General features: G+C 38.2%; 1 protein-coding gene and 1 pseudogene across 8 annotated transcripts in view; both read right to left on the bottom strand.

The window, feature by feature from the left end:
* The window catches only part of NEK10 (NIMA related kinase 10), a 248,764-nt gene that overhangs the window by 80,539 nt on the left and 143,973 nt on the right, over nucleotides 1-24,252 (bottom strand). For 5 of the 8 annotated variants that reach the window (XM_058442270.1, XM_032162265.2, XM_058442269.1 and 2 more), the window contains exons 24-26: nucleotides 11,962-12,091; nucleotides 11,050-11,120; nucleotides 1,912-2,125 (exon numbers count right to left, since the gene is read on the bottom strand). In XM_058442270.1, coding sequence (XP_058298253.1) covers nucleotides 1,912-2,125; nucleotides 11,050-11,120; nucleotides 11,962-12,091 — 415 coding nt within the window. Of the gene's footprint in view, nucleotides 1-1,911; nucleotides 2,126-5,238; nucleotides 5,401-11,049; nucleotides 11,121-11,961; nucleotides 12,092-20,141; nucleotides 20,322-24,252 lie in introns of those variants that run through there. The other 3 variants (XM_058442274.1, XM_058442273.1, XM_058442275.1) reach the window with 3 other exon arrangements.
* On the bottom strand, nucleotides 22,359-23,722 carry LOC116473895 (MICOS complex subunit MIC10-like; annotated as a pseudogene).

Raw genomic sequence — 24,252 nt, 5'->3', positions numbered from 1 at the left:
TAGCTCATTTATCCTAGTACCCTCTGAGGTAGATAATATCCTCCACCCCTTAATTTACAGATGAGTATACAACCTCTGGAACATTAAAATCCCTCCCTTGGCTTCAGAGCCTTCCCTTTATTTTACCTGGCGATAGCCTGAAAACTATATTTCTATAGCTAAAATGACTCTCCAAATACATATGGAAATACTGATAGAGGAAACTATATGGTATCTGGGATTTACTTCAAAATAATCTGGGGAAGGAAGGAAGCAGGTGGGAATAGAGATGATACAGGATTAGCCCTGAATAGCTAACTGTTGAAGCTGGGATGGGTACAGGAAGCAATCTTTGCATTTATAAATGTTTGAAATTTTCCATAATAAAGAATTTTTTAAGCTGAGAAGTACAAATAAATAGATAAGTAATGGTCCTTCTCAAGGTGTTTTGCTAAAGATAACAGACTTTCTGCTGTTAGATTGTAAACTAATGCCACTCAGCCCCACATCAGCCACACGAATCTAATATGAAATGACTCTTTCACATACAACTGGAAATTAGCTAAGTAGCTCTGCAGTGCAGAACTTAATAATAGAAGGCCCCAAATACCTAAGATATATAGAAATAGCTAAATCTCTTGCATTTTAGTCTACTAGGAATACTCTATTTAGAATGCAACATGACATACATAGAATGATGCATTGTTGCCTAGTTATTATTAAGTCAGGTAGTAAAATAAAAAGCAAAGTGAGCTCTAACTCCCTGTCTGAGATTTAACTGTGTTTAGTAAGGGCTATAACTCCAAGTTATATGCTCCTTTACATAAACATATAACTTAAATAATCATCATGGAGTGTTCTGCAAAATTACAGCTAGGCTCAGCATTTAAGGCAATGAAGATGAAAGAGTTTCCTTTCCAAATGAAAACTGCATTCAGTCTTCAACTTCTGGATTCCAAGTACCTGAAGACAAACCCACTAAACAGTAGTACTTTCCTTCTTTTCAGAAAGCAGTTCACTGGAAACACTGTTATTCAAGAAATCAGAACTGCCTCTCTGAGACCAACTTCTTACCTAATTTTCCCAGCTGAGATGGAGCAGGTCCTTAGGATCCTGGGAAGGAATTTAATGACCAGGTACCCTAAGAAAGAGTTTTATGATCCAATTGCCTTGGGCCCACCCCCAGGACAGGGAAAAAAAAAAAAGGGTGAAAGTCCCCTTACGAGGTCGCCATTGGGTGGAGGCCCAAAGCATGAGCAAACAACAGAACATTGATCGTGATTGCAACAAAGACACAGAAGAAAGAAAATAAGAGACAGCAACAAGAGCATCACTGGCACCATCGCTTGCACATGTGGACATTTGTAGCTTTGGCATCTCTTTTCCAAGCAATGTTCAGAAATATACTTAAATATCAAAACAATCTAAAGGTTCTTGGCAAGAAAAATAAGACATATTCTGATTTGAAGCATGGCAACATTATTAATACCACAAACGGCAATGAAAGAAATTGCAAAGACCAATATGAACAATTTTAAAGGCAAATATTATTTCTTTCTCTGAATTAACTCACAACATTTTCATCCATATTCCCAAAAGTTGCAGTCAGATTGCTAAAGAAATTAAATATAAGTATTCACTGCTAATTTTACAGTCTGTAACTTAAACTTCGCTAAGAGAACTTTGTGATACCTCTGATTTTTGCAAAAATACAATAAATTATGGATTCATTCTTAGGAAGGTCAGTTATATTTAATTATTTTAATTTGTGTATAAGATACAGAAATGGATATAAATATGTAACTATACTACTGAAATATTGCATGTAACTATTTTTCTAACTTTTTGATGAATGTTCCTTAAAACAAGCATGAACAACTTCAGACAGCCCATTGGAGTGCATCATGAACAGATTGAAATATTTGCACTTACGTGAGATAGAAGAGCCAGCTCATGGTGACATGTGACGGTGTTCCGGTTGGCTTCCATAAAATACCTTTGTGTGCGTCTTCGTTCCCGTTCTAGCTTCTTCTCCAAGGACAACTGGGATGTAGATAAGTTGTCTAAATATTTCATCATGACATCTGATATCATCGAACTGACTTCTACAATATCTGGACGAGCTTCCGCATCAGGAGTGAGGCACCTAAGATAACATAAGATAATTATAACACTCTGGTCAATGTTGGGAACAGGCCACAGAGTGTAAAGGGTCAAGGTTAAACCACTGTGTGTCCACTATGGTATTTTCACCTAAGGTAACCTGGGATAAGATGGATATCAAGCACAGCTTTGAGTCCAAGACTTCTCAAGAGGCATTTGGAAAGCTAAGGAAGGAAAAAGAGGCAGTGTTATTCTCTTTGCACTTGGGCTGGAAGGTAAGGTTTCCAGGCTGAGCACGAAGATGCTCTTTGGATGGGCAGATGGGACCATCTTCTCCTGCATGGGGTGGCTGCTTTCTGAAATCACTGCCAACTCACTGGCAGGTGGAAAAAAAAAAAAAAAAAAAGCCCAGTATCTAAGCCTTTCATTAGTGTGGATATTCTAAATTCTTAGACTGCAGATGTTCAAGCTGCTTCAAGGTAATATTGGCAGCTGAATTATCAGCTGAGCTTTTTTAAAAATCAAAAAAAAAGCAACGTAAACTAGTTTTATAAATTATATAGCTACATATTATGGTATATGGGAATGGAAATGACCTTTGTTCTCCTGGCATATAGTCATCTCCTTGCCCAAAGTTACTCTCCTGGTCCTGTATTTGCCATCACTAGAAAAGGCACCACAAAGAAGATGCAGTTTAGCATCATAACTCAGCATGCAGGCTCTGGATCATTTTGCTGGGGTTTAAAACCTCATTTACCATTTATTAGGTCAGATCCTCGGCAAGTTACATAGCTTCTAAGATGCAGATAGCCCACCTGTAAAATGGGATAATTATAGTATCTACCTCATTAAACTGCTATGGTGTTTGAATGAGGTAATCTCTGTGAAGTGCACACACATTGTAAAATTTCAATACATTGAAAACAAAATCCACACTTTTATGTATCCTCCACCCCTTCCTACATTTAACAAACACTAAGTCCTGTGACTTCTACCTTCTAAATATTTCTTGAATCCACATCCTTCCCCTGTAATCCCACAGCTATTTGGCTATTACAACGTCACTTACTTGGACTACTAAAAGAGTCTCCTAAATAACACACTCATTTCTTGTCTACCTCTGGTCTGTACTGTAAACTGCTAACCGGAATAATATTCCTAAATCTGACTATATTATTTCTCTACTCAAAATTCTTCAATAGTTCTCATGGTCCAATAGGATAAAATTAAAATTCCCAGAATGCTATACAAGGTCTCTCTTGAACTGGCCCTTAAATTCCTCCACTCTTTCCCCTCCTCCAGCAACACATCCAATGCGGCTACCTGCACTTCCCCAAATAGCACCTGTCTCTCCTATACCCCCATTTCTTTGCTTATTTTATTCCACATGCTTGATTTCTTTTTTTTTTTGCCAATGGTATCTTGTCTTTCCAAGCCACCATCTCTTATATACTTGCCAAAATCCCACTCTTTTTCCAGGCTCCATTAGGAATACTTTTGGACTGCCCTCAGACAGATATCCTGAGCCCCTTTTGTACATTCTTTTTGCACCATTTGCACTTAAGTACTTAAAACTATTGTAATTATTTCATTATAATGGTCTGTTTCACCACTAGACTGGAAACTTCTAGAGAAGAGGGACAGGTGTCCCCTTCACTATGATCTCCCAGCATATACAATGGAATCTGAGTCCTGATAGGTATTCAGCAAATGAATGAATGAATCAATGAATAAATCCACAAACAAACTCAGCCTAACATCTAAAAAGTTTACCTACCCATAACCCAAAATATTTAGCCATAGACTTTTGGATTCCCAGGAACATTTCCTACCAGAAGTTCCAGGATAGTCTCGTTGCTCTGAAATGACTCCCTGCTTAGGTATTTCAGAGAAATTCTTAAGAGCAACTGAATCAGAGTAATAATACATGCTAAAGATTGTGTACCAATGATTCTGTAAACAAATAAGCATAAAATCTGGTCCTAAAAAAAATTGGGGATATTCTCACCTCATCCACTTTGTCCCCACTCCACTCTGAAAGGCCAGATGGAAAGAATTAGGATATCTTGTTCAATTACATTCATGTCATGTTTTAAGATACAAAGAATTGAAAGGGGTGAAAAATATAAAGATCCATTTGTCCTTGGAGCTAGCTGAAAGTATTAACTTTGTTAGTCCTCATGACTGCTTCTGAAGCAAAGCACCAGGCAGCTTATGCAACCAGGCACAGAGAGAGAAAAATAAGGCAATTATTTTAATAGAATATTTTATGCATAAAAGGAAATGTTCTTCCTTTTTAAAAAGCAAACAGACAATATTCTCTTAATAGCATACTGGTAGGTAAAAATAGTAATCCTAGTACTGAGCAGAACAAAAAAATATATTTATTTTCTGCCCCAAACTCCTCAGGGTTGCTAAGTTATTCTCCCAATTTGAAGGCCTGCTAGGAAAGACAAGTTTCAATAACAAATGTGCTTGTATACCACATGAGCAAACAGGAAAAAGGAAACATGCTGCACATTAGAAATGCAAACTGTGTGAGCTCTACTTGACAAGGATGTGAAAAATAATGAGAAGATAGTAAAATAGAGAAAAGAAGATATATATGATTAGAAATAACATATTGTTTAGGAATGATTATAATAAACGTTTCTGTCAAGAGCTGTCTTCTATTTCAAAGGCCATATCAAATTACTAAAGATTGGCTGTGAGCCTGATCTGTTGCTGAGTCATAAATGATCATTAGGAACACTTGCCTTTATGTGTCCCTTGCATCACTGCTTTAAGAAAATAGGAAATTTGAGTTTGTTCCCTAATTCTCCCAGAACTCAATTTTTTAATACTAAAAATCCAAAGTAAATTAAATATGCAATTGCATATAATGCATGATTGATTTCAGTTTTAAGTCAAATTTTCTGAAGATAAAACTTTATTTGGAATGTAAACCCAGACAATGAGGAGTCTTAACTTTAAACGGAAATAAATTTATTACAGAATGCACCCTGCAATCTTAATTTATTGTCAGATATAAAGTTGAATTGTCAGTTCTAACTTATTATGGCATCTTAGTATTTTGAATTAAAAGCAACCTCAAATTAAGAAGCTCTTTCCCTCAGCAAAGCCTTCACAGATGCTGGTCTGCGAAATGCTGCTTACTATTTGAGAGTTAATGAATGTTCCAGGTCTCAGATTACATGTCCTTTCTTCAGAGAAACTTTTCGCAAATTCCCAGAGTAAGACAGGTCCTTCTGTAATCTCTCATTGCCCCCTTTACCATTTTTCGTCACATTTATCACAATTTGCTTTATAGACTTCATTCTGTAAATAATATAATATCATTAATAATAATAATAATACCTAATTTTATTGAGTGCCTACCACTTGCTGGGTACTGTGTTAAGTGTTTCAGAAGCACTATCTGATTTAAGCTTTAAAACAAGCCCATGAAGTTAAGGGAGGAGACCACCCTCATATTGTCTTATGCCCAATTTCTGCCTCCAAAGAAAGAAGTAAAAACTAAAAGGCAGAAATGGAATCCACAGGCAAATAGCCCAGCACTGTGCCCTGGACTTGTTAGTTAAAAATCAACCCCTGACCTAACCGCTTGTGTTATCTATAGATTTCAGACATCGTATGGAAAAGCATCGTGAAAATCCCTGTCCTGTTCTGTTCTGTTCTGATTACCAGTGCATGCAGCCCCCAGGCAAGTAACCCCTGCTTGCTCAATCAATCACGATCCTTTAACACAGATCCCCTTAGAGTTGTAAGCCCTTAAAAGGGACAGGAATTGCTCATTCGGGGAGCTCAGTTTTTGGAGACGTGAATAAAGCCCTTTCCTTCTACAACTCAGTGTCTGAGGAGTTCATCAGACTCATGAACTCATCCTGCTACAGAGCAATTACTACTGCTACCCACACATCATAGATGAGAAAATTGGGCCTCATCCTGCTGCAAAGTAGTTACTACTGCTATCCACACATCATAGATGAGAAAATTGGGCCTCAGGGAAGTTAAATTGAGTGGAAGAGGAGGCATTAGAATCCAGTTGACTCCAGAACCTGGTGACGCTCTAAACCTTTACACTCTAATGTTGCTATCTGACTCCCCTACTAGTATGTTAACCCCAAGAGTCCTGGGTAGCCATAGCCAGGGTCTATTAGTTTCAGAAGAGATTTACAGTCCTATTTGCCCAGATTTACAAAATCAAAGCAATGTCTCTGCAGCTTGTTATTTGCGCTACCCCTCCCTCGCCCTTTGTGGCACTCAAATACCTATTAAAAGGAGAAATTAAATGAGCAAATATGGTACTTTTGTCTTGACACCTCTGACGACTCTGTCAATTTTTAATGTACTTTCCAAAAAACAATAAAGAACAGGAACAAACATAGAGATGAGCAGTTTAAATATATTTGGATTCATTAACAACAAGGCATGATCCAGTGTTTGTGGAATCAAATGATTTAAAGACAGGTTCGTCTCATTTCCCATAATATTAACCACGATGATTGCCAAAATTGCTCAAGTATTTACCATTCTGCAAGCCCTATCCTAAGTGATTTGCAAATGTTACTTTGTGTAATCATCACATCAGCCTAATGAGACTGGTACTATTATGATTCTCATTCTACTAGATCAGAAAACAGGGATGCAGAAATAATGGTCAAATCACTCTTTTTTTTTATTTTTATTTAAAATTTTTTTTTGAGATGGAGTTTTTTTCTTTTCACCCAGGCTAGAGCGCAATAGCTCAATCTCAGCTCATTGCAACCTCCACCTCCCAGATTCAGGTGATTCTCCTTCCTCAGCCTCCCGAGTAGCTGGAATTACAGGTGCACACCACCAGGCCTGGCTAATTTTTGTATTTTTAGTAGAGATGGGGTTTCACCATGTTGGCCAGGCTGGTCTCAAACTCCTGACCTCAGGTGATCTGCCTGCCTCAGCCTCCCAAAGTGCTGGGATCACAGGTGTGAGCCACTGCACCTGGCCTCAAATCACTTTTTAGAGTTTGCAACTGTTTACATGACTTAGCCCCAGGTAGGCCTGTCTTCAGAGCCTGAGGCCTTAAGACTGTAGATTTTGGCTTCACTGTTGTTGTATAGAAATGCTAGTGATTTTTGCACATTGGTTTTGTATCCTGCAACTTCGCTGAAGTTGTTTATAAGCTTAAGGAGCTTTTGAGCCAATACTATTGGGTTTTCCAGATATAAGATAACGTCATCTGCAAACAGGGATAGTTTGACTTCTTCTCTTCCTATATGGATGCCCTTTCTTTCCCTTGCCTGACTGCTCTGACCAGTACTTTCTTTTTTTTTTTTCATTATACTTCAAGTTTTAGGGTACATGCGCACAACGTGCAGGTTAGTTACATATGTATACATGTGCCATGTGGGTGTGCTGCACCCATTAACTCGTCAATACTATGTTGAAGTATTGTCTTGTGCTGATTTTCAAGAGAAATGCTTCCAGCTCTTGCCTATTCAGTGTAACATTGGCTGTGGGTCAAGCCAAGAGCCACATCAGGAATGCAATCCCATTCACAATTGCCACAAAAAGAATAAAATACCTAGGAATACAGCTAACCAGTAAAAGAGCTTTACAGAGAGAACTACAAAACACTGCTCAAAGAAATCAGAGATGACACAAACAAATGGAAAAATATCCCATGCTCACAGATAGAAAGAATCAATATCATTAAAATGACAATACTGCCCAAAGCAATTTATAGATTCAATGCTATTCTTATCAAACTACCAGTGACATTGTTCACACCACTAAAAAAAAGATTTTTAAATTTACATGGAACCAAAAGAGCACCTGAATAGCCAAGGCAATCCTAAGCCAAAAAAAAAAAAAAAAAAAACAAAGCTTGAGTCATCATGCTACCTGACTTCAAACTATACTACAGGGCTACAGTAACCAAAACAGCATGGTATTGATACAAAAATAGACACATAGACCAGTGGAACAGAAAAGAGAACCCAGAAATAAGGCTGCACACCTACAAACATCCGATCTTCAAAAAACCTGACAAAAACAAGCAATGGGGAAAAGATTCCCTATGTAATAAATGGTGCTGGGATAATTGGCTAGCCAGATGCAGAAAATTGAAATTGAACCCCTTTACAAAAATCTGAACTGAACCCCATATACAAAAGTCAACTCAAGACAGATTAAAGCCTTAAATGTAAAACCCAAAACTATAAAAACCCTGGAAGACAACCTAGGCAATACCATTCAGAACATAGGCACAGGCAAAGATTTCATGACAAAGATACCAAAAGCAAAAATTGACAAGTTGGGGGCCAGGCATGGTGACTCACGACTGTAATCCCAGCACTTTGGGAGGCCGAGGCGGGTAGATCATGAGGTCAGGAGATGGAGACCATCCTGGCTAACACCGTGAAACCCATCTCTACTAAAAATACAAAAAAACGGAGGTTAACTGAGGCATGCTCCACTCACGAGGCGAGACAGGAGAACGAACTGGAAAGAAGAACACAAAAAAGAACTACCACTGCACTAAAAAAAAAAAGAAAGAAAAAATCAACAAGTGGGATTTAATTAAACTAAAGAGCTTCTGCATAGCAAAGGATACTATCAACAGAGTAAACAGACAACCTATAGAAGAAAATTCTTGCAAACTATGCACCTGACAAAGGTCTAATATGCAGCTTCTATAAGGAACTTAAGCAAATTTACAAGAGAAAAACAACTCCATTAAAAAGTGGGCAAAGAACATGAACAGACACTTCACAAAAGAAGACATACATGTAGCCAACAAGCATGAAATAAAGCTCAACATTACTGATCATTAGAAAAATGCAGATCAAAATCACAATGAGATACCATCTTATACCAGTCAGAATGGCTATTATTAAAAAGTTAAAAAATAACAGATGCTGGAAAGGTTCAGCGAAAAAAGAACACTTATGCACTGTTGGTGGGAGTGTAAATTAGTTTTACCATTGTGGAAAACAATGTGTAGTGATTCCCCAAAGACATAAAAACAGAACTACCATTCAACCCAGCAATCCCATTACTGGCTCTATACCTAAAGGAATACAAATCATTCTATCACAAAAACACATGCACACATATGTTCACTGTAGCACTATTCACAATAGCAAAGACATGGAATCAACATAAATGTCCATAAATTCTAGACTGGATAAAGAAAATATGGTATACATACACTATGGAATACTATGTAGCCATAAAAAGCAACAACCTCATGTCTTTTGTAGGAACATGGCTGGAGCTGGAGGCCATTTCCTTAGCAAACTAATGCAGGAACAGAAAACCAAATACTACATGTTTTCACTTATAAGTAGGAGCTAAATGAGAACACCTGGACCCATAAAGGGGAACAGCAGACACTGGGATTTATTGGATGGTGGAGGGCAGGAGGAAGGAGAGTATCAGGAAAAATAGCTATTGGGCACTAGGCTTAATACCTGGGTGATGAAACAATCTATACAACAATCCCCCATGACACAAGTTTACCTGTATAACAAACCTGCACATGTGCCTCTGAACTTAACAATTTTTTAAAAAATCAATTAAAAAAATCAGACTGTAGATTAGTATTGTGCCAAAGAAAGAAAGGTTTAGATATCATCCTACAAAAACAGGTGAGGAGTAATATTAGCACAAACAATGGGCTAGGAGGAGAAATCAAAGGGACAGGGGTATAGCCACAATAATACATCTATTATATTTCATCAGAGATGGGGCTAAGTGCTAGCACAGATACCAACCCAAGTTTTAAAAGACTCAGAAGGCAGATGAAAAAAGATTCTATCTGGGGTGACTCTAGAATTTCTACAATCCAAAATACTGAGGATTTGGCTCAGTTTGATGGGATGGAGAAATCCCATCAACTTAAGTACCCAACTTAAGTACTCAAGATGCAACTTAAGTACCCAACTTAAGTACCCAAGATGGTCCAGAAATAGCAATCAGCCAGATACATGAGTCATTTATTCTTACAAGCAATATTTATTAAGGGTCTACTCTGTGCCAGCCACGGCTTTGGGCAATAAAAGCTGCAAACTAAACTGACTAAGTCCCTGCTCTTGAGTTTCCATTTTGGTGGGGAAGAGACAGACAATAAACAAAAAGCATGTATGCACATGTATAATATGTCAGGGATGATGAGTGCTGTGAGCTTTTTAAAGCAGGCAAGGAGGTTAGAGAGTACTGCGAGGTAGTGGGGCCATCAGGGTGGGGAACATTTTAGCAGAGACCTAGAGGAAGTGAGGGCCTGTGTCACACATATATCTGAGGAAAGAGAGTTCTAGGAAACCATGAAAGCAAGGGCAAAGGTCTAGAAGGAGGGTGCATGCCAGGACTGGCGGGAAGCACCATGTGGCTGGAGCAGAGAAAACAGAAGGGGAAGTGGGAGGGAGCATGGGTGACAGGCCAGCAGGCATTGGCCAAAACTTTGGAAGTACAACTAAATAATGACTTTCATTAAACTCCTGCTATAGTGGTAGCTGGAGCTCCTGATTCTCTATGAAAAATTATGATAAATCACATTATCAGTTTAAAAATGGAAATTAAAAAGTACCTGCAACTTTATCATCTAACATAGCTTTTTGTTTCATGTGTTCTTGTCTGGCCTTTTTCCAATTTTTTGCATATTTTTATGGGGTTTGTCATGGTTACAAACACCTTTACATCATATTTGTCTTACCCACATATCACAATGTGTTTTACGGGTTGTTACAAACCCTTCCAAATAATCGTTCTAGTGGTTGCACAGTAAGTGAATGCTCTACTTCCTCTTGGATACTTAAGTAGTGTCCAAATAGTCACTGTTACTGATGATGCACAAACATCTTTCTAGATTTGGATCATGTAGGGACTCTTTCTCTTCATGAGCTTTTATCCATAAATAGTGATTAATTATAGACATGAGGTATTTCTTGATTGTCCCTACATGTCTGAAGCCGCAAGACTAATTACCTGCTGATGGTGTCTGTTACTTTTTCAGAGTAGATACCTTCTGGCACTGGTTCATATACCGCCTCCACTATCTGCAAAACAAACAGACTAGAGTGATGGAAGCAAAGGGGCCACGGATGTCTTTGAATAGTTAGTACTTGACCATAACCTGAGAGTTACTAATTAAGCAGGATAACTTCATACACAAATTTTACTCAGAAATCCTGACCAAATAAAACATTTGCATCAATTAAACAGTTCTTGAATGTGGAATTATATTCTCCAAGCTGAGTTAAAAATTAACCTTAGATTCATAATAAAATGGTGTATGAGATAATATAAGGTGCTGGATTGTGAGTAGTCCAGACTGCAATTAAAAATAAAAGACTAGCCAGGTGCAGTGGCTCACGCCTGTAATCCCAGCACTTTGGGAGGCCAAGGTGGGTGGATTACCTGAGGTCAGGAGTTCAAGACCAGCCCGGCCAACATGGTGAAACCTAAAAAAAATAAATAAAAAATTCAGGCATGGTGGCACATGGCTGTAATCCCAGCTACTCATGAGGCTGAGGCAGGAGAATTGCTTGAGCCTGGGAGGCAGAGGTTGCAGTGAGCCAAGATCATGCCACTGCACTCTAGCCTGGCTGACAGAGTGAGACTTTGTCTCAAAAATAAATAAATAAATAAAAAATAGAAGACTAAACGTCTTTTTAAAAATAATTTTGTATTATAAATAAAGACAATTATAGAGGGAAATAAGCCATTACATGAGATATATACTTAGAAGAAAGCGGAAAAAATAAACTGGATCATGCAGTTAAAAACAATTCTTGCTTTTAATGGGCAGTTATATACAAATCACAGAGATCTGTTTAATAAGAAAAGGAATTGCATTTTTAACTACACGAGACCCTTTTGTCTCCCAGCGTTGCTTACTTTTGTAGCCAAGGACAGCATGTTAGTGCTGTAGAAGGGGGGATTCAAAGTCGCCATCTGATAAAGGATGCAACCTGCTGCCCAGACATCAACCTTCTCCCCATACGGCTCACTCTTCAGTACCTCAGGGCTGACGTAAAATAAGGACAATACATGCTAAGGAAGGGAGAATCTGCTCAGAAAGATCCAATTTTCAAGCTTTATTAGAGTTATTTTTTAAGTATCTGAAATGCTTAACTTAATCACTATTTCAGGAAAGGATATCAAAAAGTCTGTTTGAAATTTCCCAGCCTCAGATGAACCAGGAAGCATATCAAGCAATTCCAGCTTAAGCACTAAATACCAATAACTCATATAAATATCACCTAGTATGCATCCAAGGATGTGTTTATTTCCAGAAAGAGCTAGCCCACTGTGGTAGATGGAGTTGCTGGCCCCAGTTCTTTGCTGCCGTGGGAGCTTCTCTACATCCCACCCTTGCCGTAGCCTCTTCTGGGCAGTGTTCATCATCTGCTCCTGCCTTTGGTTTTGACTGTGTTTTCTTCCTTTGACCAGTGGAATGTGGAAGTGACAATAACCTGATTAGAGCCTCAGTCTGAACAGGTACCGAGGGCTTCCATTTATCCTTCTAGGAGCTTCGGTCCACTACCAGAGGAAGAATGTGTAACAGGTAGCTTCCACCCTTGCAGCCGGGGCCCAGCATAAGACACACAGAACCCGTCTGCCCCCAGACAACCCATATACCAACAGGCTGGAGAACTAGCCTAGCAGGCTCACATACCTGTGATTCTGAAGTTGAATGCCACTGAGACTTTGTGGTGATTAATGATAAGGTGTTAATTCGGAAAAAACTGACTGATAGAGCCTTCTCCTTTGCTATTCAGCTCTAGCATATAAAGTAGGGGGAAGACCATATTTAAATATGTTGCGGGAAATGACAATATCTACCATGTTCACTGCTTCTGAATTTGCCACACAATTTAAACAACATTTAAATAATCTGCAAGGGTTCTTGAATCTATTTTTTAATTTAATTGGATTTAATTTATGTGGAGGCGAGTGTAGTTCCCTTGGACATTTTGTAATAATAGAAGTTTCCTTTAACATATATGTACACTAAAAAACAAAGTACTAAAAGTACTCAACACACACACACCCTAAATTAAGTAGCTTGCTAATTCAGTTCCATAATAAGTACTTGGGTCTGGCCTCAGTACTCTAATGGAGTAAAGATTAATATAGTTAGCATTGACAGTGGGTTAAGGTATACAGAAATTCATAAATTAGCATCAAAACAATCAGGGCAGGTATACATCAGCATTGACTTAAAAATAATCAACAAATTACTGTTCTTGAGAGGAAGAAGAATTCCTAGTGTAAGATTTATAGTATGTATTTGCAAAGAAAAGTATGATTTCTAGGTCTATCAGTTAAGCATTTTCATTTTTAGTGTTTTTCAGTTCAATAGTATGGAAATGGGGGAATTGGGGCTTAGATTTCCACAGGGCTCTGCTGGTTTTAACTGTGCAAAAAGTATTCCCTGCCATCCCTTCATCAGCTGCTCACATTAAAAAAAAAAAAAAAAAAATGCTTTAACAAGAGGAAAACATGCTCAACACAGAAAATGTCTTTGGCTCCCCACAGACAAATTTCTCATATTCTCATCTACTGAGATCTCAGAAGATTTGCTTCATATTTGCAAAAGATCACGAAGCACAAGCTGTGAGTGTTCCACCCAGATCCCCTCAAATCCCTTTTGCATTTCCTATTTTTGGTGTGCTTTCACTCCCCACAGCCAGCACCTGCACTTGTTTGGAGGACAGCTTTCCATTTTTTCCTCAAAAGATAAATTTTCAATGTCTCGTTTATAAGGGCACTAATCCCATTGGTGAGGGCAGAGCCCTCATAATCTAATCACCTACCACAGGCCACACTTCCTAATACCATCACGTTGCAGGTTAGGATTTCAATATAAGAATTTTGGAGAGACACAAGCATTCAGTCTGTAGCAGACTTTCCTCTCGAAACACTGCTATGCTTTTCACTCATCCAGTAAATATGACTAAGCACCTCCAAAGTACTAGTCACTCTGCTACCTGCTTGGAATCTGTCCTCATGGGGCTTACCTTCTAGTAAGGGACAGGAGGCAGAGAAGATATAAAATAAAACACAAGAAAATAAAAGTAAATGATGTAGTATTTTAATAAGTGAAAAATGCTATAGGAAAATAAACTTGACTAGAATAAAGGAGGTCTGGAGAGGAGATAAGGTGGCAAGTTGCAATATTAGAAAAAATGGCTCCTTCCTCCCTCTCAGATACCATATAATGACCCTTCAGTGGCTTCCTCCTTCATTCACTCGTTCATCTTCTCTTCATACTTTACTCTCTCCTTGGATAATTTCATTCACATCCAAGGCTTCTATTGAAACCATATGCTGGTAACACGCAGACCTAATTTCCATTCCTCAAGCCCCTCAAGTGCACACAGAGATGAAGACTCTGTTACAAATCACTGACTAAAATAGGGTTAAAGCAGTGGACTCTAAACAATTTGCCTATTTTATAAATTAGGGTGGAGAACTCATCCCAAGTCTACAATGCTTACTTTCTTGAATTTCAAGCACTGTTTCTGAGGTGTACAAAACAACCCTGCAGGACAAAGGCGTGAGCATCTGCAACAGGAAGATAGCTCCCTGGGAGATATCTTAAAGCCCTGGGCCTGTGACTGTCTTTGCCCACACATGACTTCCTGAGGCAAACATTTCTATTTATTTTTCTACTTCCACCTCTGCTTCCATTTGCACTTCAAAACTAGTCACTTCAAGCAATCCTTTTAAATATGTGTGTGTGCTATGGGAGCTTTTTCTTAATCTGCAAGACTCCGGGGTGACTACTCTGCATCCCAGGGAACCTTTCTGATGTCAAGAGTTAATGTTTCCAGGACATCTGCTGGTTTCAGATTTGCCCCTAATTCCTGGTGTGTCCAGCATTACCACATTAGCAGTTAAATTTATCCTCTAAATGCTAGTTCTTTCCTCAAAAGATAAGATTATAAGATTTGACAACTAAGAGTTTATAAGAACTAGCTTATTTTCATCACTAATGAGCTGAAAGAAATACTGGGGCACAGGTATGAGAAACTGAAGAAGAAATTAAAACCTTAAGAGAAATTGAAAAACTATCATTGAAGAAGTAACTCATTGACAATATAATGATATAGCAACTTGGAAACAATGACATTTAGAGATGTCATAAAAGAAAATGTTCCCTTAACAAGCGTTAGAAAATACTAATAAAAGAATCTCAAGGAGTTTGGGACACAGTGAGGGCTAAATTGTTTGAAGACTATTACAAAGTCTATTTGATAAATAAATAAAAATAGACTTACTACTGTAAGTCTATTTTATTGAAGTTATTTATCCAATAATATTTGCTTCACTAGGTACAGATAGAAAAGGGATTTTTGCAATCCACTGCAATGTGTTAATTCTGAGTCTATTAAAAAGTACACTTAGTTCTCAGGTATTGGCTATCACAACTTCATCTCCTGGGAGTACCTTAAATATAAAGGAGAAAGAGAACTAACTTATCGTTACTGAGAAAAGAACATAAACCTTCTGTATGAAGATTTAAGATGCATTATTTGTGCACCCAAGGAGGCAAAACTCCATCTGAACTCATGAGGATAAAATTCTGACCTGAGATGACATAATTAAGTCTCTGTGCCAATAAGTAACCATTTATTTAGACTGAAAATCAAATGATGCTCTAATTATAATTCATCGTGCAGCATGTAGCAATATAGGATGAATAAAATGTGTGTGTGTGTATTTTTGTGTGTATGCATGTATTGTGGATGTCTGTGTATTTGTATGTGTATGTGAATGTTTGTGTGCATGTCCATGGATATTTATGGTTGCTGAAGGTAGGTGAACCGTTGCTGAGAAATGGCTCAAAAAACCATCACTGTGGTAGGATAGGAGTTAATGAGAACTAATGAGGATGTGGAAACTTGGAAAAACCATGGGGAAATAAATCTCAGTGCATTTTCTGGAAAAACTGAGCAACATAATATTCAGATATATGGTGAGATAAGCATAGCTTAGCAGAAAAGACACTAGGCAGGAATCATGAATGTAGAGAGATTCATCCATGCCTTGATCTTTTTCTATAAGGTCCTACTTATTATAAGCACTTAATAGCATTGATAAAATATAACCTGGTCCCACAAGAGCCACAAAAATTAAAGAGCACCCTGATCAGCCTTGTGGCATTCTCCACTATGGAGGAGTAAAGGGATTGAGCCAGAAAAGAGACTGGAAGGCTGGACAAGCCCACTAATGTGGTGATCAGGGAAACGAGAAGATGAAAGCCACAGGACTTCAGAATTGATTGGATGTGGGAAGGAGAAAAAGAGAAAGGAAAGATGATCCCCTCCTTCTCTAGGCTCCCAAGTATTTGGTTCTGGTGACTAAATGGGTATAAGAGTCATTAACACAGATACAGGGGGAGCAGATGTGCAGGAAGAAACTACATCAATTTGGAATATATTAATTCATGTATGTCTGCAAGATCCACAATTGGGGATATTCAATGGGCAACATCATTCTAGATGTGAAGAGTCTCTCAAAACCTTATCCTCAGAGCATGTGCTGTCTATAAGCCTGGCATCACGGAAATGTTCTCAGCTCATAGATGACTACTGCCATTACGCAGTTAGTTAAAAAGATTTGATACCTAAACAGCTCTGACTTTTCTGAACACAAACCTCTTACAGAGAGACAAGAGAATTAGAAGACACATTCAAGAGCTGTGGAATAATATACTATGCCACTAAAAGAAATTGGCACACCTTTAACACAAATTTGAGAGCCTGCCTGCTTCTGGACAGCATCCAGCATTGACAGCTTTATCCACTAAAAATACAGGACAGCCAGTTAAATTTGAATTACTTTTAAAAATGCAATAGTTGAAAAATATGCTAAAAAATACAGTAAATGGGACATAAACTAAAATGTTCATTGGCGTTTATTCAAAATTCAAATTTCATTGGCCACCCTGTATTTCATCTCGCAATCCTAAATTGCAGTATTATTCATGTACTCTTCTTTGTTAGTGTTTAAGTCATCTTTATTCCAGAAAGGCACAAAAAGAGCTATTTAAACACTATCTACGGTTTTCTGTACTTACGTTACAAAAATAGCAAAGCAGGGTGTTTATACTGGGCATTTGGGACACTTCTCTAAATGCTATTTCTCTCATGTTGCATGAAGCTATGCATTAACATGACTTAACCGCCAATGAAATCAATGATTTAAAAGTTCTTTAAAATATAAGCAGCATCTTAAAGTACAAAACACATTTGAATATATGAAATGTTAAATTCAGGCCTAGTTTTTACAAACATTTTTACCAAATGTCTCTGTAAATGTTAAGTTAGATAATAAACAAACTGGAGTAGAAGCCATCAGAATAGCCTCCGTAGTCCCATAGCAAAGGTGGGCCACTACTGGTTTCTAGATGCCAAACCCTCTTTTTAGGTCACCTAGCTCCTGTGGATTGTGTTTAGGGACATGCATGTGAACAAAATCAGAATATCTCACCCCCAAAAAACACTTCTTTGGCATATTTCCATATAGCTATTCAAAGGAACTGCAAACCACGGAAATCTTCTTGAAAATCTCTTTTGTGGAGAATATTTGCATCTGTAGAGAAAATCTACATTCATGAAATAAACAGCTAGGGTTTCTCTGAGCCCACGCCCACCCCAGTCCTATCCAAATCCAGGAAAGATTAACTCACAGGAATGAGAGGGAGAGTATGATACCTCTGAAAGTCTGACAGAGACATGTTACCACAGGCCACCATCTATTCTGAGAACTGCTACCTGTGAAATTTCATGTGTCTTAGTCTGTTTTCTGTTTCTGTTCCTTATAACAGAATACCTGAAACTAGACAATTTATAAAGAAAAGGAACTTATTTCTTACAATTCTGGAGGCTGAAAATCCAAGGATGAGGGGCTGCATCTGGTGAGGGCCTTCTTGCTGGTGCAGACTTTCTGCGGAGTCCTGAGGCAGCACGAGGCATCACACAGCAAAGGGGCTGAGAGTGCTCACTTGGGTCTCCCTCTAGTCCCATTCTCATAATAACTCATTAATTCCTTAATCCATGAATGGATCCTCATGATCCACTAGATCATAAGGGCTCTTCTCTCATGATCCAGTGATCTCTCAAAGGTCCCATCTCCTAATACTGCCACATGGGGAATTAAGTTTCAACCTAAGTTTTGGAAGGAATAAACTTTCAAACCATAGCACTCTGTATAAGAAGACCACCTTCACTAGCCAGGCCTTTTCTTGTCCCTCCCTCCCATAACCTGTCTTGCACAATCCAAGCCCCTATTCCTTCTGCAACTTCCGGATGGTATAAAACCTTCAGTCATCTGGCCTTTTCTGAGTTTTCATATTTCATATTGTTCTCATGTACACATGCGCAAGTAATAATTTGTATACCTTTCTCCTATCAATCTGTCTATTATGCATTTGTTTTATAGACTCAAATTATCAAACCTTCAGAAGGGTGAGGAAGGAGGAAGTTATCTTCACCCCTACACATGATTCAGACCTCTAAATAACATTTTATGAACCAGAGTGACAAGACACTCCACCTGGAAGAGTTATCAATGTACATTTTATGAATGAGTGGTAGACAACTGCTACAACTAAAACCAATCCTTTATTTGATAGATTAATGCAATACTTCTTCAAGTTAGGGCAACATTTTATATCTAATATATATAAAATTCATAACAGTAAAAAGCAGAAGAGACTGACACTGCATTATGGAAACCAGGATCTGTGATTACCAGTGTAGCTGTTGATCTGCCTTTAATTAGTTTCTTGTTTTTACTGCAAAATGATGAGTCAAATTAGACTAAATTTTCATCTCTCCACTAGGATCAGTGGACACTGACTGAATGATACAATTGATTTCAGATCATTTCATGCGACACTCCAAATTATGTAGAATCTGTTCATGAGATAATAAATGTGCAAGTGCTGTGAAAAATACTAAGTACTATACAAATACAAAGTGGCATTATTATTACATAGAGAGATCTGTCACATTTCATAAGGACTGTGACAATAAGTGAGCTAGAAAAAAACAGGCAGCAGAATAAATATGGTAGTGAAGAAGGGACTGTCATATTCCTGAATTCTGAGGAGTTCTGAGTGGACAACCAAATAGTTGACCTTCTGTCTATCAAAGTCAGATAGACCAAGAACCTTTACTATTACAGGTAAAAATGTTGGTAGTGGTGACAGGGGTGTCAGTTGTCCTTTCCATTAGGTCCAGTTTGGTAAAAGTATGTATGATCTCAAAACACGAGTGGCAGCCTACTCTCACCTTGTCCCACCCATGTTAGCCTCCCTCCTGATCTTTGCCCCTAGTTCATGGAAACCCCTATCTGGCAAGTTTACCCATTCATCTCCAAGCAATACTATGAGCCAGGAGCACGTAGTAGAATACAGGAGCAAACAAACACACACAAAATATCTGGCCTCATGGAGTTTACATTCCAGTAAAGGAGACAACCAATATACTAATTGATTGATTGACTGATTGATTGATTGACTGATTTAAAATTTATTAGATGCCATGAAGAAAACAGACTATTTTTTAAAATAACATTTATCTCATGAATTGACTTTTAAACTGTTCTGTGGCCTTAATAGGCTGTTTGACTTTGGAGGTGAGGTTGGGTAGATATTAATTTCCTCACATCTGTAAGACAGAGAGATAATTTGTAGTATCTATTCCTGTTCCAAATGCTATGTCCGTCGATTAAAGATTGAAAATACCTTCGTGACAGATATGCACATAGTTTTAAATAAAGATTACATTTGTTTTTCAGTGTGGTTTAATCTCTGAGGACAGAGTCAACAATATTTTCCAAATTAAAATGTGTTCTATCAAAACAAATTCATGAACATGTAAATAATTTTTGATTATTGCTTTGGTACGGTATTAAAATCTGTGTTTTAAGATTTTTAAGCAAAATAAGGCATTTTTATTTTAACAGATAGCTAACACATATTTCAAAGTCACTTTTAAGAATTATAGATGTCTTAACCTGAATCATCACCACATTTGCTCAAAAAATGCTGGGCAAATAGATCCTAAATCTGTAAACTTATGTAGCTGAAGAACAAAAGAAATGCTTTCCTCTTTCATCTCTGAAGCAGAAGTTCCCTCACTGAATATGCGAAAACCAATGGCCATGGCCTTTGACAACTTCCTCATAACCAATTTCACTCTGTCTCCCTATTCCCATTTGCTGAGCAGATACAAAGACACCTGTCAACAGAAAACACAGATTTGATGACATCTGAGGACCAAGGAATGTCCTTTACCCAAAATATCTTCTCTGACACCAATGTGTGAGTTCTCACAATTAGTGATTTATTCTTCTATGTTATATAGTAGTTATTTCTGGGAAGTAGATAAGGAGAAAATGAGGAAGAGGGGTGAAAACATAGGGAACCCAGGGCTTGAGTATGTTTGACAGTGACTGTTGGTTGGTGGTGGACTAAAAGATAATAGCTTGATAAGATACTGAGGCCAAGGCCACACAGGGAGTAACTTTATCGTAATTTCCCTCAAACTAGAGTGTGAGATGGAGGCAGGAGAATAGAGTCTGGAGGCAGGAAACATAAGGCCAATTCATACTGACTTCCTGGAACTAAATTAAATGGGAAATTTAATTAAATGGGAAATTAAAATTAATTTCCTATGACAGGAAATATCCTCTCCATTTACGTTGGGCGTGCCCCAAGTAAATGACTGTAACTTTACTTCATCCTCTTCATTTACATAGGGCATACACCAAGTAACCAATGGAAACCTCTAGAGGGTATTTAAACCCCAGAAAATCCTGTAACAGGGCTCTTGAGCCCCTATGCTCAACCCACTCCCACCTGTGAAGCATACTTTCATTTTAAATAAATCTCTGTTTTTGTTGCTTCATTCTTTCCTTGCTTTGTGCATTCTGTCCAATTCTTTGTCCAAGATGCCAAGAACCTGGACTCCCTCCACTGGTAACAAGATAAAGACAGAGTAGGGGGAATAAAGAAAGAAGGGGTTTCAGAGAGGAAGGGAGGAGGAACTTTAAGTCACATTTTATTAAAACTGATCTTTGCTGTCTGTACCTCTGACATGACAACAAGCCGTTTTCCTTGGTATTTTGCTTTATTGACATTCTGGTTTGCCATAATTGGTCATAGTTTCTACTAACCTGACCAAAAATTAAGGTTTGAAAAAATGAGCAATTGTCCAATATATGACTCCTAGGTTTTGTAAACCAAAACTAAAATTCAAAGCCCCTCAACCGAATCCATGGACCCTTCCTGTTAGGCCAAGGGAATTCCAAAGAAACCTAAAAACTAGTTCAGGCCATGATAGGTAAGGGTGCTCAAACATGCCTCATTATACCCTCCTCTTTTTGGAATTCAGGCACAGCTGACCAGCATTAACATTACAACAGCGATCTTAGAACTGATCTTTGTAGGAATAAGATACCAAATTCCAACACGACTCTAGTGTAGCATCACAGGACAGATAGCAGGCCCTGAAAAAAATCAAAGTATTTTATCCCAAAATATATTCCTTTGACATATTTTTAAAGGCCCTGCAAAGCTGTCTCTTGTGGGGGAAATGCATTTTGTAGAGAACCCCCTTCCCTTTCCAGGTCTTTTTCTGATCCTGAAGAGATTAACTGAGAGTCTAGAACCTTTTAAAGGTTGGAATAGAAAGCATTTGCCATCTATTGCCTCTAAGGGCAGGCACCTATGCAACTTCATCTACATAATAAGAACCTTGCTCTCCACAATCCCGTATCTTAACCCAGACACTTGTTTCCACTGATTCCAGGTCTTTAGATAATACCAGTTTTAACTAATCATCAATCAGAAAATCTATGAATCCCACCCACACCTCCTGCTTCAAGTTGTTCTACCTTTCTGGACCAAATCAATGTATACCTTACATAAGTTGATTGATGTCTTAGGTCTCCCTAAAACATATAAAACCAAGCTGTAACCCAACCACCCCTAGGCACATGTTATCAGGACCTCCTGAGGCAGTGTGACGGGTCACCGTCCTCACATGTGGCTCAGAACAAATCTCTTCAAGTATTTTACGGAGCTTGGCTTTTTTCATCAATAATTTCTAGGTAAAAGTTAAAAAATGAGAGTCCATATTTACTACCATTTTACCTGCACTAAATCGCTAATTTCCCTCCTCCTGTAAGCAAGAAGCTGAATGGCCTACCTCAGCTTCCCTTTACTTATTCAAGTCATTCAAATGCAATGCAGGCAGCTTTTACTTTCTTTCTTTTTTTTTTTTTTTCCTTTTTTTTAAATTTATTTAAGACCACCTCCTTACAATTTCCAGAGAGAAAATACAAAACAAGAAACAGACTTGGTTTCAAATACATAACCAGGTGCTGGAGTTTAAAGCATTACTGATAACATTGTTACAGAAGAATGGCAGCTTACTCCAGGGCACTTCAGTATTCCTGAGGAATAAACACGATTTCTCTTGTCCTCCTACTGGGATGTTTTCAGGTGAAGTCACTGCTCCTGCTCTTTGACATATTTTCCGTGTAGAAGATAGGGAGCCTGGAAATCACGTGACAGTTGGAGTACGCCATTCCTAATCCCATGCCAGAACCGGAGGCTAACGGCCACATTCTTCCTTTAAAGAAGATGAGAAAACAATTCCTAATCCAAAACCAGTGCCTATCTTCACGACCGCATCCGCCAGGCATCGGTCCCACTTCCGGCCGGGCTCCAACTCCGACCTCTTCCCCACCCGCGCCTCCAGCTTTCCTCTCGGCCGGCCTCCTGCTCCAACCCCTGCAAGTCTCGCGAGCTATTTTTTTTAAAAGCATTACCCTTGAAAACTTCCATAGTTTCGGCTCTTAACACCCTCAAAATCAGTCTTAATCTCTGAACACATAAAGATAATCCTTTCTTTTCTCTTTCTGCAAAATATAGATTTTCAAAACAGAGGGAAATAAAGCACTTTATTTAGTTCCAGATTTATTGTGTTCCATTTGGGAATGAACTACTATCTGGGTAACCCATGGGATGCCAACTCTATAAGGAGAGAATAAACCATTTTAGCAATGGACCTGGTGTGGCTGAATGAAATGACACTTCAAAATTGTAGGACTGTGGAAAACAAGATATTTGCTTTGTGCCTTAGCTTCCTTTCTTATACAATAGGAGAATGACCGGTTCAGTGTGTTATAAGAATTGCCAAATGCAATACATTTTTAAAATACAAGGCATAGAATATCTTTATATTTACTCAAATAAGTTTTGAGTCTTCTTTCCTTGGATGTTGGCAGTTTAAATGAGAGAAAGGCAAAAGGTAAACAAAGCTGAAATAAGGATTGTACTTTGTTTTGTTTATCACATTTAAAGAGTGTATGAATCCGTTCTTGCACTACTACAAAGAAATACCTGAGACTAGGTAATTCAGAAAGAAGAGAGGTTTAATTGGCTCACGGTTCTGCAAGCTATACAGGAAGCATGATGGCATTTGCTTCTTGGGAGGCCTCAGGAAGCTTCCAATGATAGCAGAAGGCAAAGGAGGAGCCAGCACGTTTTATGTGGCCAGAGCAGGAGCAGGAGAGCGAGGGGAGAGGTGCTGCACGCTTTAAACAACCAGATCACACAAAAACTCACCATCATGAGAACAGCACCAGGGGAGAAATTTGCCCCAATAATACAATCACCTCCCACCAGGCTCCACCTCTAACATACTAGATTAAAATTCAACATGAAATTTAGGTGGGGACAAAGATCCAAACCATATCAGAGAGTATACCTTGATTGTACCAACACTAAAGTTTCACTGATTTTAAATTGACATACAAATTACTTTAAAATTTTTCTCTACTGTCTCAAATTTATGAAAAGTATAAACTAACCAGCTTTGTGAATGGGGTCATTGAGAAAGAAAAGAAACAGAAAGAAAAGAACCCCTGCCCAAGAGAAGGGTCCTTAATAGTCAAAGAAAAGACAAATAATTCTAGACAGTATCATTACAAATTCAATACAGTAAATATAGTTGGATAAATATATATTGAGTACTGCAGTCTAAAAACAGAACACATTATCTTCAAGGAATTCATAAAACTTACATAAACTTTTCTATATATCAGGTGTGGCAAACTCTTACTTTGGTGATCTATTGAAAAAACACTTTTACTAGTATATAT

The sequence above is a fragment of the Hylobates moloch genome, unplaced genomic scaffold (genome assembly GCF_009828535.3).
Source record: "Hylobates moloch isolate HMO894 unplaced genomic scaffold, HMol_V3 SCAFFOLD_8, whole genome shotgun sequence".
NCBI lineage: Eukaryota > Metazoa > Chordata > Mammalia > Primates > Hylobatidae > Hylobates > Hylobates moloch.
The sequence above is the reverse complement of the archived record's forward strand: the minus strand, read 5'-3'. Positions and strand labels throughout refer to the sequence as shown.